This window comes from Alnus glutinosa, chromosome 13 (genome assembly GCF_958979055.1).
Source record: "Alnus glutinosa chromosome 13, dhAlnGlut1.1, whole genome shotgun sequence".
NCBI classification, from domain to species: domain Eukaryota; kingdom Viridiplantae; phylum Streptophyta; class Magnoliopsida; order Fagales; family Betulaceae; genus Alnus; species Alnus glutinosa.
In genome coordinates, this window is record NC_084898.1 from 8,013,335 (window position 1) to 8,029,438 (window position 16,104).

General features: G+C 37.5%; 2 protein-coding genes across 2 annotated transcripts; both read left to right on the forward strand.

Annotated features, from left to right (window-relative positions):
• The first annotated feature begins 422 nt into the window (after positions 1-422).
• LOC133853864 (probable strigolactone esterase DAD2) lies at positions 423-1,016 on the forward strand. The gene is made up of 2 exons (XM_062289890.1): positions 423-496; positions 587-1,016. The coding sequence occupies exons 1-2, from the start codon at positions 423-425 to the stop codon at positions 1,014-1,016; spliced, it is 504 nt and encodes a 167-aa protein (XP_062145874.1).
• Positions 1,017-4,456: 3,440 nt separating this feature from the next.
• On the forward strand, positions 4,457-16,101 carry LOC133854344 (protein SEH1). The gene is made up of 8 exons (XM_062290497.1): positions 4,457-4,697; positions 5,489-5,600; positions 6,383-6,483; positions 13,202-13,279; positions 14,021-14,176; positions 14,900-15,012; positions 15,272-15,398; positions 15,795-16,101. The coding sequence occupies exons 1-8, from the start codon at positions 4,536-4,538 to the stop codon at positions 15,924-15,926; spliced, it is 981 nt and encodes a 326-aa protein (XP_062146481.1). The 5' UTR covers positions 4,457-4,535; the 3' UTR covers positions 15,927-16,101.
• Positions 16,102-16,104: the final 3 nt, after the last annotated feature.

The window sequence follows — 16,104 nt, forward strand, 5'->3', positions numbered from 1 at the left end:
CGCCTCTTTAGACGGAAACAAAGTCATTTACAACGCATGTAACCTTCTAAGGCTGCATCTTCTCATTTTGCCCCTCCATTCAACCCGCATGAAAAAAAAGGGGGTTGTGTTTGCAACTGTATCCACCACATGTGCAGCACCCTTAAGCTCTCAACATCCGCGTGGAAGGCTTTGGCCATAAGATCCTCGTCCTTGCCCACAGCTTCGGCATCGACCAGTCGGTCTGGCAGCGTATTCTCTCCTCCTTCACGCCCTACTACCGCATCATTCTCTAATACCTGTTGTGCACCCGCAGTGTCAACCTCGATTACTTTGATTTTCGCCGATACATCACTCTCGATGCCTATTTCGACGACTTGCTTAACATCCTCTTCATCCTCAGAGTCGATCGTTGAGCCTACGTCGGCCACTCCTTCTACGCCATGATTGGAATTTTAGCTTCCATTCGCCACCCTGAGCTCTTCACCAAGCTCGTCCTCGTCGGCGCTTCTCCAAGGTGATAAATAATTCAAAAAAACCAGCTTAATTAGCTTAAAGTTACTATTAAAAAAAGCATTAATGGGTCTTGGAATTTGTGCATTTTTAGATTCTTAAACGACAGTGATTACCACGTTGGATTCAAGCGAGGCAAAGTTGAAGGAGTGTTGTCTGCAATTGAGGCAGATTTCGACGCGTGGGTCAACGGGTTCGCACCATTGGCCGTTGGCGCCGATGTCCCAGACGCGGTTCGGGAATTCAGTCGTACTCTATTCAACATGAGGCCGGACATATCCTTATTCGTCTCGGGAACCTATTTCAATAGCGATCTGAGGGGCATTTTGGGCCTAGTCAAGGTACCCTCTTGCATAATTCAAACCGCCAGGGACATGTCAGAGCTGGCATCGGTGGCCACGTATCTGAAGGACCATTTATGCGGGCGCAACACCGTGGAGGAGCTCCACACCAACGGTCACCTGCCCCATTTGAGCTCACCCACGCTTTTCACCACCAAGCTCCATCGAACACTCTCGCGCTAGGCGCGCACCGCAGCATTAGGTACTGAGTAAGTGGGGTCCTGAAAAATTGAGGGGCAAAATGGGAAGATGAAGCCTTAAAAGGTCACGTGTGTTGCACATGACTTCGTTTTCGTCCAAAAAGACAGACAACATTGACGGATGATACAATTTGCCAACGTTGGATAGATGTGTGGGGTCTATCGCCGATTTTTGAACATTGGACGCTAAAATACAAATGGATGGATACTTCATGAGGGTATAGTGTATTTTTTTTTTGGTTTTTTTGTTTAACACATTCTGTCAAATTTTTTAATGGTAGAGACCTATTTGTTTTTTCTTTCTTACTCTAGAGAGTGATTAACTACTTTTTAAAACTTGGGATTTATTTATCCAAACCTCAAACCTTGGGAATTAAAAATGCATTTATCCATATTTTAATAATATATTTTATTTTTTTTATTCTTAGTGTCACATGTTACACTGTGATTGATACTGATGTGGCATATTAACAGATTCTGCTAACATTTCTAATGGCATAAACTTTTTTTTTTTTTTTTTTTTTTTTTTTCTAGAAAAAGTCCATATAATCCCTCAAACTACTACTCGATTGTCAGTGTCCTACCCAAACTTTGGATTGCGTCAATTTCCCCCCAAACTAATTTTTTTTTCCAATGTCCCTCAATGACAAACATACTCTTAATAAAAGTTAGGGAAAAGTCTACATACCCCTCTCAAACTACCACTCAATTGACAATATCCCTCCAAACTTTTAATTACGACAATGTTTACCCCAAATTGCAAAAAATTGTCAATGTTCCCCCAACGACAAAAATACCTTTAATAAAATAAAAACACAAAATACTAAAAAATTCTAGAAAAAAAAAAAAACATAAAAACCAGGCGGTGGCCAAATTTATTTATTTTTTAAAATAAAAAACATTTTTGCTTAAAAAAATTATTAGTTTTTAAAATTTAAAAAGCATTTTTTTCTTCAAATTTATAGTAGTATTTTTGTCTTATTGAAAAATTTGTTGGGTCATTTTGTCTTTTTGTTAGCTTTGGGAAGACATTGACAATTTTTTTGGTAGTTTCGGGAAATGGGGAACATTGTCCCAATTGAAAGTTCGGGAGGGACATTGTTATTTGGGTGGTAGTTTGAGGGGAATATATGGATTTTTCCCTAAAAAATAAAAGAATTAAAAATAAATAAATGGTGACCATTGACAAATTGTTAATGTCATTTTTGTCTTTTTGCAAGACAAAATGGGGACATTAATAATTTTTGATAGTTTCAAGGGATATTAACGCAATCCAAAGTTTGTTGGAGACATTAAAAATCGGGTGTTAATTTGAGGGGGTATGTGAATTTTTTTATTTTTTTTATTTTTACTACAATTGTCATAAGGTTGTAAATGAGCCTAGCTCGAGCAAGTAGTACCCATCCAAAATTGGCTTATTTAAAATTTTCATGAGCTCCAGCCATGACAAGCACTAATATTTGAGCTCGGTTGAGCTCGCTAAGGAGAATTCCTTGTGCGAGCTTGAGTTGGGGCTTGCCTACTAGGCAAGCAAAGTATTTGATACTTGGCTCATGCGAAATTAATAATTTTTTAAAAAAAATCTTGAATTTATTTAAACAGCTCTAAAATGTATCTAAGCTGAATATTAGTAAAAACTTCTCATCTTTCCAACCATTAGATTGAGGGCAACTTTGTAATTAAAACTTAAAGTCCATTTTGTTGGCATGCGTGACACACCTCACTTGGCTCTAGGGGTGTGCATAACCAGCAGAAACCGACTCGATTCGAAGCCCCAGCCCCGACCCGTGAATTTTATGTAGTTTCCGGTCCCAATATGGTAAATCCGTGCGGTGCGGTTTGTGGGTTTGGGTTTTGAAAAATCCCAATGACCCGCCCCACCCCGCATGAAAAAACCCTAAAACTTAAGTTATCCTAATTCCTAACCCATTGCACCGCTTCTCTAGAAGCTTCATATATTTTCACATTCTTCTTCAGTTCTTCTTTCCATCTCTGATCTTTTTGGCTTCTTCTTCTTCCCATCTTTTCTTTTTCTTCTTTTTCTCGGCGCCGCATGAGGGGGCTACCCAAATACCCATTTTCCTGTTCCATGGTTCCACGTTTCAAATCCACCGAAGCTGAAAAGAGAGTTCGACGACTCGCAGAGAGTCGCAGTCGCACTGCATCAACTAGGTCGACGATAATCCGGTACATTTGTAATGTTCTTATCTTTATTTCTTTATTTTTGTCTTCAATTTGGGATTCTGGATAGACTAGATAGATGTTTCATGTTTTTGTAATTTATGATTTTGAATACTAGTATTTTTGTCTTAATTTTTGTAATTTTGTTTCATGTCTTCAATCTGGGATTCTGGATAGATTAGTATTTTTGTCTTCATTTTTGTCTCTTCATCTTCTTCGCTCAAACCTGCCCCACTGAACCCGCACCCCCGCTCCGCACGAACCCACCCTAGATGGATTCCCCTTCTTTTATGCGGACTGCGGGTGAGAAATTCCCGACCCATAGGGGTGCGAGGCCGGGGCAAAAAGGGCGGTAATCCGCCCCGCCCCTCCCCGTGCCCACCCCTACTTGGCTCAACAAGCATTCCTTTTCTAGATTACTTAGGTGATGAATTCTCACTTGCTATTTCGATGTGGGACAATCAGACAATCCAACAAGTCTCATCAAATCTTGTGAGGATTGTGTGTTTGCTTTTATTTTATCGGTGTGGGACACTTGTGAGCAATCAAATACAAGAAAAATCTAAAAGAGTTTACTCTTAATAGTTAACGGGTGGGAAAAGAAATATATGATTAACCATAGTGACATTTATTATACATGGTTAATTATCCAATGTTTTTGTATATATATACATATATCCAATTAATTAGTTAGTTCACTATGGTTAATATGCACAATAAACTAGTTAAGTATAAATACTTATGCACTATATGATTACATTCTTAATATTTTAACTATTGTTATTTAATAAGTTATATATTATATAAGATATTTTTATGAATGTATATACATATATTAATATATATGTACATATTAATAAATATATACAAGTTGAACTAATAAATGAGCCGAGTCTTATATAAATTTGCTTACGAACTTTAAACGAGCGAGCCAAGGTTTATGCGAGTATGAATCGTTTAATAATCGAGTATAATTTTGTGTTCACGAACGACTCATTTAATAAACGAATCGAGTTCAAGCCGCGCTTAACTGAGCCGAGCCCAAACGAACTCATGAGTAGCTTTATTGAAAAAAAAAATTAAAAAAAAATCGAGTTTTTAAACTTCATTATCTCAAACGACATGGGCCAAAAATTTTAAGAATCATGATTTCGTTGGTCCACCTTATACGGCCTGCCGTCTGAAATTGTCGTGAAACATTTCATTGCCCGAAACGCGCCCGTTTTATCCCCTGCCCGGATGATGTGCTTTTAGCGCCCCCACTCCGACCCCAAAGCTCTGCTCCGCCAAAAGGTCTCGCAGTTTCAGAGAGTGTTCGTACATGGAGAAATCGTTGGTGACCCTTGACAGGGGGACGGTCTGCTCGGCGTGGAACTACTGTGGTCAGAGACTGGCCACTGGTTCCGACGACGGAACCCTAACCATCTTCGACTCGCGGGACCCAGCTTCTTCTTCCTCCTTCACCTGCACTTCCAAATCGAGGGTTCGTAGTTCGCTCGCTCTTCACATTTCTCTTCATTTGGTCATTTCCTTTTAATTCTATTTCCACGTTAATGTAGGCTTTTTTTTTTTTTTTTTTTTTTTTTTTTTTTTTTTTTTTTTTTTTTTTGAAGTACGTTAATGTAGCTTTGATTAGCCTTTGATAGTTCCTTTCGTAGTCGGTTAAATTACAAGTTATAAGAAGAGTTTTTTTGAAAAACACGACGTAGGCTGTGATTGTTCTTGTGGGTGTGTGTGCTGCCTAAGTGATTGAATGTGTCTTGATCAAATAAATCCCAAATCCAAAAAGTGAAGATTAGAAATAAGTTGAAGCATATTTGTGTACACTTTTGTTGGTTTTCCATCTTTAATGTGATTCTAATGGAGTGGACTGAGCTTGATAGTAATGTGAGTCAGTCTGGGAAGTTGATGCTCCATGAAAGAGAATGTGGTTGTCATTTTGGTCCGACATGAAGTTAAGATATTGGATTCTATAGAATTAGGGAAACTTTTGGATATGCTGTGAAATTGGAATTGGGTTCAACTATGTTATAACTGGAATTTGGATGATAATGCCATTTAGATTGCTATCTCATCGAATGGATGGATACCGAGTATCATTTGGATTTGCGGAATGTTTTGCAGGCATGAATTGCTATTTGTGGGGAAATTATGTCATCTATAGCTAGTTTTGGGTAATGCCATGAAAAAGTAGAAAGTTACTTGAGAACTTGGTTGCTGAAATTTAGGTTTTGTCTGAAAACTCTTGATATTATCTTGCTGAACTTCTTATAGGTGCATGAGACCAGCATTGTGAAGGTTGTTTGGGTTCCTCCAGAATATGGCGATGCAGTCGCATGCGTTTGTACAGATGGAACTGTGTCATTGTGGGAGGAGGTCGTAGAAGGTATGCTTTGAATTTATTATCTTGTTTGACCTAGTGTGGTGATAGAGCTCCATGTCACTCCACCTAGGACCATAAACACAAGTCCAAGCAGTTAAGGAATGGGAGTTCTATTTATCTTCTTTTACGTAGCAGTAGATGAAGTCCAAAGTCCTAGTTCTATTTGTCGTGTAGGAGTGGAAGTCAAGTCCTATTTGAAGTCCAAGTCCTATTATTTATCATCTTCTTTAGTCTTTAGCCTTTACTTATCTGTCATAGTCTAAGTTTAGTTATAATAGTATTCCTTTTACATGTTGCTTTAGTAGTCAAGTAGTAGTATAAAAAAGGGACCAATGTACAACAGATTATTTGATAATTATTAACCAAAAGCTTGTTTTGTGGTTTGTCTCCAGCCCTAATTGGATTCATTTGTGTTCTCTCCTACCCGAAAGAAACTATTGTGGTTTCTTCTACCCGAAAGGAGTTCATTATCTATCATATTTCCATCACAAATGTGTGGTATCATGTGGCAGTCATCATGTCAAGACTACATGTTGGATATATAAAAATGTTGGAGTCCTCATGCTTGATATAAAAACAATTTATTTTTGGGTTTGTTTGTGCCGTGATTTTTTATTTTTTTTGGGTTCTTTACTTCCATCAAATTAAGGCTATTTTTTTGTCAAAAAAGTTGGAGAGCCTTTGTTTCGATGAAAGTTAGCTGGCAGAGATAGACAGAGAGGGGAGTCTATGATACCTGCTAACTTGTGCTTATTTGTTAACTTTTGCCTCTTGTAATTCTATAGATGCGCAACCTCTTCAATGGAAGCTGTGCAAAAGCTTTAAGAGCATCTCAGCTAAAGTGCTAGATATCCAATTCGGAATCTCTTCTACAAGTTTGAAAATGGTGAGCTTCAAAAGTTACATATTTTTTTTTAATTCTAATTTTATTGCCTATATAAATGGCTAATGATTTTTGTAAAGATTTTCAATTTGATTCATTTCATCGTATGCAAGATAGCTTTTAACGCCTATCTAGTCCATTCCTTCTTAACATACTTTATGAAATATTAGTGCTCTATGAACATTTGAATATTATTACAACTCAACAACAACTGTGACCATCTCAGGCGAAGAGATAGCTCATGTTTTTTGAAAATAATAACTAGACTCCAAACAACACCTAGAATGGGGTTTGAATAGGTATATGCCAATATAATGCAGAATTTGATAAAGTCCATTGAGCCTTACTCTACCACAAAAGGCACTTTAGGAGAAGAGGTTTGCTGAAGGCTTATAAAGCCCACAACCCAAGTATACCTTGGTAATGTGAGACTCTTAACACGCCCCCTTACTTGTGACATTATTGTCCAAACATGTGTACAACGGGAGGGAAGGCCCAACATTGTCCAAGGCTTTGAAGCTTTGATACCATGATAAAGTCTATTGAACTTTACTCAACCACAAAAGACACATTAAGAGAAGAGGTTTGCTGAAGGCTTATAAAGCTTACAACCCAAGTATACCTTGGTAATGTGGAACTCTTAACAGAATTAAACATTTAATCATCCACAAACAAAGAATTACCAAAATATGAAAAGTAATAAAGCAATAGACACAGATATTTTGATGTGAACCCGCAGGATGAAATCCCCTTTGAACCCACAATCAAATTGAAACCTACCCAAGAAAGCCAAAAATCAAGTCAAGAAGATCTAGACCCGTTGAAATCTTGTTTCAAGAACCTAAATTTGGTTAGAACGCCACAAAGAGTTTGCCTTTGATAAGTTCTTAGTTCAATCAAGAACAAGTAGAGAAAACTGAAAAAGTTTTCTATGAAGAACAAAACTTCATTCACAATTAACTTGTCTAGCATATGCGACTACAAGTCTTTTTAAAACCTCTCCATGAAACCCTAATCCTACTAAGGCCTACATCAATTAAAAGACATGGGCTGAACATCTTCAAGCCCAAAATATCCTAAACTACACTTCTATAGCTAATAAAAGAAGTCCCCTTAATAAAACAAATAGGCCTAAAGGCCTACAACCATAGAAACATAAAAATAGGCCCACATGCCTATACTTAGTGAAATAAAGAGTCTGCAAGAAACCACTAGGCTATGCCGCCCCCATCTGTTGCTTGTATCACATGAATTAAAGTTGGTTCTTCTTCTTTCAAGCCCATCTTGAATGTTGGAGTCTTGCTCGATAAATTTGCAAACTCGGCCCAAGTGGATTGCACCAATCCTTGCATTGCCTCCTTGGTCTTCTTCGCCCTTGACGTTGTGATTGGCCCATCTGGAACTTGTAAGGGATCTTTAAGATTCGGCCTACCATGGGGCCCATCATTCTCCCTCTCCTCAAAAGGATTCGACCTCGAATCGTCACCTGCATTATAGGGAGAAAGATCAGAAACATTGAAAGTAGCAGAGACATTATACTCACTGGGAAGATCCACTTTATAAGCATTATCATTAATTTTCTCGAGGATTTGGAAAGGTCCATCGCCGCGAGGATGCAATTTAGTCCTTCTATGGGATGGGAATCGTTCTTTGCGCATGTGAACCCAAACCCAATCGCCTGGTTTAAAGATGACACGCCTTCGCCTTTTATTGGCTTGGGAAGCAAACTTTTCATTTTTCTGCGCATCTAACACACATCTTAAATGCTTAATATGTTCATCTAAGTTCGTGCTGTACACTAAGATATCATCAAAGTACACGACTACAAATTTGCCTATGAACGCACGTAATACATGGTTCATTAATCTCATGAAAGTACTAGGCGCATTTGTAAGTCCAAATGGCATAACCAACCATTCATAAAGTCCATGTTTAGTCTTAAAAGCAGTTTTCCATTCATCTCCCTCTTTCATTCTAATTTGATGATATCCACTTTTAAGATCTATTTTACTGAAAATACATGAGCCATGCAATTCATCAAGTATATCATCTAATCTAGGAATGGGATGACGGTACTTTACCGTAATATTGTTGACCGCTCTGCAATCAATGCACATCCTCCAAGTCCCATCCTTCTTTGGCACTAGTAGCACTGGTACTGCACATGGGCTCATGCTCTCCCTCACGTACCCCTTGCTCAACAAATCTTCAACTTGCCTTTGAAGCTCCTTGGTCTCCTCCGGATTACTCCTATAGGCTGGTCGGTTTGGAATAACTGCTCTGGGTATGAAATCAATTTGGTGCTCGATGCCTCTAATGGGTGGCAACCCACTCGGCATCTCCTCCGGAAATACATCATCAAACTCCTGCAACAAAGAAAGAGCCAAACTAGGAAGAGATTGGTTAGTTTCATCAAGATTAAGATAAGATTCTTTGTAAACAAGAAAAATCATAGGCTGATCTGCTAAGAAGGCCCTCTTAACCTCACTCTCTTTTGCATAAAAACTTATCTTTGCATTCCCTTTTCTCTCTGCAAGTCCTCTTTCTTTTTTCTCTCGTGGTTCCACTTTCTTTTCTTTATTCTCAAGCACCTCTCTATTTTCTTTTTCACTCTTTCTTTTTTGCTCAATCTCACTTTTCAGCTTCAGTTGGTCCTCATAGACCTGTTTTGGGGTTAAAGGAGCAAGCTTGAATGTTTTTCCATCCTTCACAAAGTTGTACCTGTTTGTAAACCCATCATGAATCACCTTCCTATCATACTGCCATGGCCTCCCCAACAAAATATGGCCAGCATGCATAGAAACTACATCACAAAGCACCTCATCACTATACCTCCCAATGGTAAAAGCCACCAAAACTTGCTTATTGACCTTAACCTCCCCACATTCATTCAACCATTGCAACTTATAAGGTCTAGGGTGCTTCAATAAAGGTAAGCTCAACTTTTCAACTAGGGTGGTACTAGCTACATTGGTACAACTTCCCCCGTCTATAATCATACTACACACCTTGTTGTTTACATAACATCTGGTATGAAATATGTTCTCTCTCTGTTGCTCCATATCGTCTATCTTAATTTGCGTATTGAGAGCACGCCTGACAACAAGAGACTCACCTTCTACGGGGTATTCCACTCCATCGTCATCACTAGCATTAACCAACTCGGGCATCTCATCACTATCATCTTCACTATCAGTCATCACCTCCCCATTGTCTCGCAGAACCATCACTCGCTTGTTTGGACATTGAGACGCAATGTGCCCTGAACCCAAACACTTAAAACATTTAATATCTCTATTCCTTGAAGGTTGGAAATCAACCTTGGGTTTGTTCTTGCTAGTTCCCTCATCTTTTCCCTTAGGTGGTTCGGCCTTCCCCTTTACTACAGTGTGATCATTTCTATCCCACTTTGGTTTCCAAGGAGTGCTAGAAACTGAAGTATACCTTGCTGCCCCCTTTCTCTTTAATTGCCTCTCCACCTTCATAGCCATGTGCACCATATCTTCTACCTCCACATAATGTTGCAACTCAACTACATTGGCTATGTCCCTATTCAAACCACTTAAAAATCTGGCCATTGTGGCCTCCCGATCCTCCTCTACATTGGCCCGAATCATAGACACCTCCATCTCCTTATGGTAATCTTCTACACTCCTTGACCCTTGTGTAAGGTTTTGTAATTTTTGGTAGAGGTCTCTATAGTAGTGGCTAGGTACAAATCTTCGCCTCATGAGAGCTTTCAACTGACCCCATGTTTCTATAGGTCTCTCATGATTCCTCCTCCTATTGGTCATTAATTGATCCCACCAAATAATTGCATAATCAGTGAACTCAATTACTGCCAACTTCACCTTCTTCTCTTCTGAATAATTGTGACAATAAAAAATCAACTTTATTTTCTTCTCCCACTCTAAATAGGTTTTAGGGTCAGTCCTACCTTGGAAAGATGGTATTTTCATTTTGATGCTCTCAAGGTTCCTATCTACCTCATCTCGACCCCTTGGATTTCTCCCATGTCCTCTTCCACGCCTACCTCCTCTAGGTCTGTCAACTTCGCCCCTTCCAACTTCAGATGCTATGTCTTCCTCATCATCATCATCTCCTTCATTTTCAAACTCATTTTCAATGCTAAGCACATGTCTCCTCCTATCTCGCCCACCTTGCAGATTTCTAATGACTACCTCTTGCTGATCCATCCTATTCTTCACCTCCTCCAACACCAAATTCAACTGTTCAAACTGTTGTTGCATGGCCCACAATACAAAGAATGAATTATCCACCTCCTCCTTAGGTGTTAAGTCACTCTTATGAGACATTTTCAATGCACTACAAAACAAAAAATATGTTAGTGGTAAAAACCTCACACACTCCCTTACGTGTTTACACTCAAATATTGTCACTCCACTCGTGTTTCCACTCTTTTAGTCTTTCACCTCACCTGTTTTCCCTTTCAAGTTCTTTAAGAACTAGTTGAACTAAATCAAGACATCACCTTGTATTATTCCAACTAGTAACAGATTCCAGAAACAAGAAAGGAATAAAATGACACGGATCTAAAAGAATTTGTACGAGGAAAGAACAATTAGGACACAAGATACTAAAGATGATACACTCGATTCCTTTGAAGATAAAGATCAATCAACACCAAATCACTTCAATTTTCGGATTGCAAAGTATATCAAATAGCTATTTTTTTTTTTGAAATTTCTTTCTTCTTCTTCTTCTTCTTCTTTTTTTTTTTTTTTTTTTTTTTTTTTAAACTTTGAAAAATTACAGATATAGAAGTTAAAGGAAGGATTCAAATCTGAAAAATTTAAAGATTCGCAAAAGCAATCAAGAATGGAATTCAAATATGACAATTTCAGATCTGAAAAATTAAAGCATAGACTGGTGTAATTAATTAAAGAATTCACAAATCTGAATTCCTGAATCAAGTACACGAGTAACCAATTGTGAAAATCATAGATCTGAATTCTAACACGATTTTTTTTTTTTTTTTCCGAACAGAACACACGAAATTAATAAGAATGAAGAAAGGAGTTGTAGATCCAAATGCAAGAACTAAAAAAAAAAGGAAAAGAAGAAAACGAAAAGGAAAAGGAAAAGGATAAATAAGACCTGATTTGGAGCCTGAGCTCTGATACCAAATGATGTGAACCCGCAGGATGAAATCCCCTTTGAACCCACAATCAAATTGAAACCTACCCAAGAAAGCCAAAAATCAAGTCAAGAAGATCTAGACCCGTTGAAATCTTGTTTCAAGAACCTAAATTTGGTTAGAACGCCACAAAGGGTTTGCCTTTGATAAGTTCTTAGTTCAATCAAGAACAAGTAGAGAAAACTGAAAAAGTTTTCTATGAAGAACAAAACTTCATTCACAATCAACTTGTCTAGCATATGCGGCTACAAGTCTTTTTAAAACCTCTCCATGAAACCCTAACCCTACTAAGGCCTACATCAATTAAAAGACATGGGCTGAACATCTTTAAGCCCAAAATATCCTAAACTACACTTTTATAGCTAATAAAAGAAGTCCCCTTAATAAAACAAATAGGCCTAAAGGCCTACAACCATAGAAACATAAAAATAGGCCCACATGCCTATACTTAGTGAAATAAAGAGTCTGCAAGAAACCACTAGGCTATGCCGCCCCCATCTGTTGCTTGTATCACATGAATTAAAGTTGGTTCTTCTTCTTTCAAGCCCATCTTGAATGTTGGAGTCTTGCTCGATAAATTTGCAAACTCGGCCCAAGTGGATTGCACCAATCCTTGCATTGCCTCCTTGGTCTTCTTCGCCCTTGACTTTGTGATTGGCCCATCTGGAACTTGTAAGGGATCTTTAAGATTCGGCCTACCATGGGGCCCATCATATTTGGTGACGAAGTGGAAACTCTTTGAACTTAAAGAGAAAAAGCACTCCACGGTAACCAACCCAGGAAATCAATCCAGTAGCGAAGAATCCACAAATTACAAGATGTTAATACTGACAAAACATACGCAGTCGTCACACTCTTAAATTACAACAAGTGACTCACTTGTTTGCTTCTCTCCCATAACCTCTGGAGAGTTCTTCTTGATTTCTTTAATCGGAACTCCGGTTGGCTTCAATTGTTCAAGGTTGATGGTTAAACAATAACCAAAACTCTAAAAGAAATATAACGTTAACACTCTAGGTATAAAACCCTATCTTAGAACACTGAATTCTGTAGTAGAATCCTTAATAAATTTGTGTATGGAAGTCAATGTAAATAGACTTCTAAAGCAAAACCTATTTTGAGTTGGAATAAGATTTCAGCAAAATCCACCCAGATTTTTGGTCTTATAGTGCAGGGCGATTTTGGCATAGTAAACATTCGAATTAGAGAAATCTTATTTCAGAGAGATTTGTTGCCTTTTGAGTTAGCTTTCCAATGCCGCTAATTTCACTTTAATTCGATTCTTAAGCCGAAAGTTATGGTTAAAACACTGAGACATGCTCAATTTGGAATTGACAAATCCAATTTTAACTCCACTTGAATTTAAGTCCATCATCATGCCTTGAATCAACTTCTTCACTGACTTAACCACTGGACTAAAATTTACAATAAAATATGCTTTGACACTGAATTTGCCAACACTAAAAACCTAACATTTTTTTGTTGTCTATTAATTTGTAGTACAATTGGAATGCACAATTGACGTTTTGTTGATAATTTGCATATCTTGAATGTTCAATACAGGTTGCTGCACATTCAGATGGGCATGTGAAAGTCTATGAGCTCCTGGATTCCTTGGAGCTAAAGAATTGGCAACTTCAGGTGATCATCTTATTGAATTTAACCATTATCTTTATTATTCACAGTTCCTTGGGTTGCACCCTTCTGCGCTTTAATAAGATTGAATTACTTATAAAAAAACAATCTGTATTATTCACAGTTCAACTCTTGTTAAAATTGTGAATTCATGAGAGGTTTTTTGCAATCTAGAAAACAATTTTATGTAATTTTCTTATAAAAAAATGGTCTGTATTTGTTTTTATTTTCTTTTGATAAAATAAAAATCATGTCCTCTTGCATGTGCCATGTTTGTATTTCTTCCTTTTTTATGTAACTCTCAGATTTCTGAATGCCTCTTATTTATGTTCTTTTCTTTTCTTTTAATTTTTTTATGATGATTAGAACAACAGAAAAAGTTTTTCTTTTCCTGTTTTTTGACGCAATAGGAATCTGAAATGTCTCCATTATTTTTTGGTAGTTAGTTACTAACTAATATCACTATTGATGCAAATTCTTTACCTTCTGGCATTCTTATTTATTTTCAATTCTCTGAATGATTAAAAAGGAAAATGAAGATTAATCATTTTATTGTAACTGTTGTGTCGGAAGCCAGGCTGACTCTATGGTAAAAATTCATGCATAATTTTTAGAATCCACTGTATGAAAGTCTTGGGTGGTAGAAAAATACTGTCTAACTTGGGTTAGATATTTTAACATTTCATAAATGTTTGAAGATTTCACACTTTTATCTTTTTATCGTCAACATCGTGTCCTTCTGGACAGGCTGAATTTCAGAATGTTATTGAGTCAGTCTCTACATTTAGCAAGGCTTTGTGCTTATCTGCATCTATATCTTGGAAACCACGAAGAGGTGAAAGCCAGGAATCGAGTTTTGTTGTTGGTTTCAATTCGGATACACGACAGCTGAATTCCTCCAAGGTATTTTGTGTATTTCTTCTTATTCATTTTATGTGCAGCTGTAGGCTACATACGTGTTATGGGAACAATAGATTTTTCTTAGGCATGACTCTCTCCTCTCTTGGCATAATAATTGAAAGTTGTTGACTTTCTTCGCTACATAAGTCAATCCTTTATAGTCTGAAGCCATACTCACTAGGCAAAACCTTAAGCTTGTACGCATTAGTAGTACTGACAATGCAAAGATTGTACCATCCTATGAATCAGGTATTGTTGTAGCTAAATTCTGTCTTTGATGTAATTCAAGTCTCCAGTATGTGCATTATATCCTTTGATTTTGACACAAGCGGAATTGTGGTATGTGACTTTGTGATCTCTTCACTTCGCTACTGCAATCAATGTTTTTGTATCTTTGGTTGTTCTTTCCTATTACTAAGGGAAACCTTAAGAAAAGCAATGCGAAGGAGAGCAATTTTTTTTAAAAAAAATAATGAAAATCCTTCTTGTCATTATCAATGTGATTCACTACTTTTCCCTTTCCCTCAAACTGAAAAACCATCTTTGTTGACATTCATTTCATGAAAAGTTAAGTGCACTTTGGTACAGGTTTTCAAGAGATATATTCCATATAATAGAAACAGGTCTTTATTAAGTGAAATTCTGTGGAATATTAGTGATTAAGCTAAACTGGATGAACTCTCAACATTAAATTTGATAGTTTAATCACAAAGTAGATTCCCACAGGTATGGGAATTCGACCAGGCTCACCAAAGATGGCTTCCAGTTGCAGAGTTGGCTTTGCCTGAGGACAAAAGTGATCAGGTTTATGCTGTCGCCTGGGCAACAAACATTGGCAGGTTAGGTATTTTCTAATTTCTAATGGAATTCTGCATACTATACATAGTAATCTGAACTTCCTGGAACAGCCTGCTCTGCATGTAATTGAATGTGACTATTACCAAATTCATGTGAGATGATTGAATGTGAGAGCAAGTTCAAACTAATTGGGTTCAGTTTGTCTTTTCATCTATTGCTAATAGTGTTTTGTTGATAGGTAGAAAGACGAAGTATTGCTATATTATTTCAACTTATGGTGTTACTGGTATAATCTTTCAGACCATATGAAGTAATAGCTGTTGCAACTCGCAAGGGAATTGCAATATGGCATCTTGGATTGGACCCTGACCCAGATGGAAGGCTCTCAGTGGAGAAAGTCGCATCGCTCTCCAGTCACGAAGGCGAGGTATTAATAAGCATATTTTTATTCTCTTTCTACTGGATTATAATTCCCGAACTTTAACTTGCAATTCCATGACAAAATGCAATACTAGGAGCACATGGTGGTGTCAAACAGAAATAGAACCATTCCGTTTGGTTTTTACCATAATTTGGATGCACAACTCCTTATCTCTGAAAGAAATTTATGCAAAAGACTATTGCAGTGATTTTTATTTTTATTATGGAGCCTTCAAAAAAAGAAAAAAAAGAAAGAAAAGAGGGTGAAAAATGGATGATGTTAGAAAGCAAGGATATATATAAAATTCAATGAGACTCTGTAGGACAAGTTCTTGAATCTTATTCTGTTTATTGAGAAGAGGACGTGGAAGCTTATTGAATCTTTGTTCAATTTTCCGATCAGATCTGGCAGATGGAATGGGACATGAGTGGAATGACCTTGGCAACCACAGGAAATGACGGGGTGGTACGATTGTGGCAGTCGAACTTGAATGGCATTTGGCATGAGCAGGCTGCATTTGAGCCCTCTTCGTAGGCCCTTACATATTTTCTTTTATGTCCTTCCTTGCTGTTGTTTTCTTATATTGATTATCAAGGAATCAGTCCTGACAAAATACACCTTGTGATCATGTAGTTCAAAACAAGCAGAAGGTTGATTATCAACTTTTTTATTTATTTTTTTAATTGAATTAGGAAAGGGTTACAAGTGATGT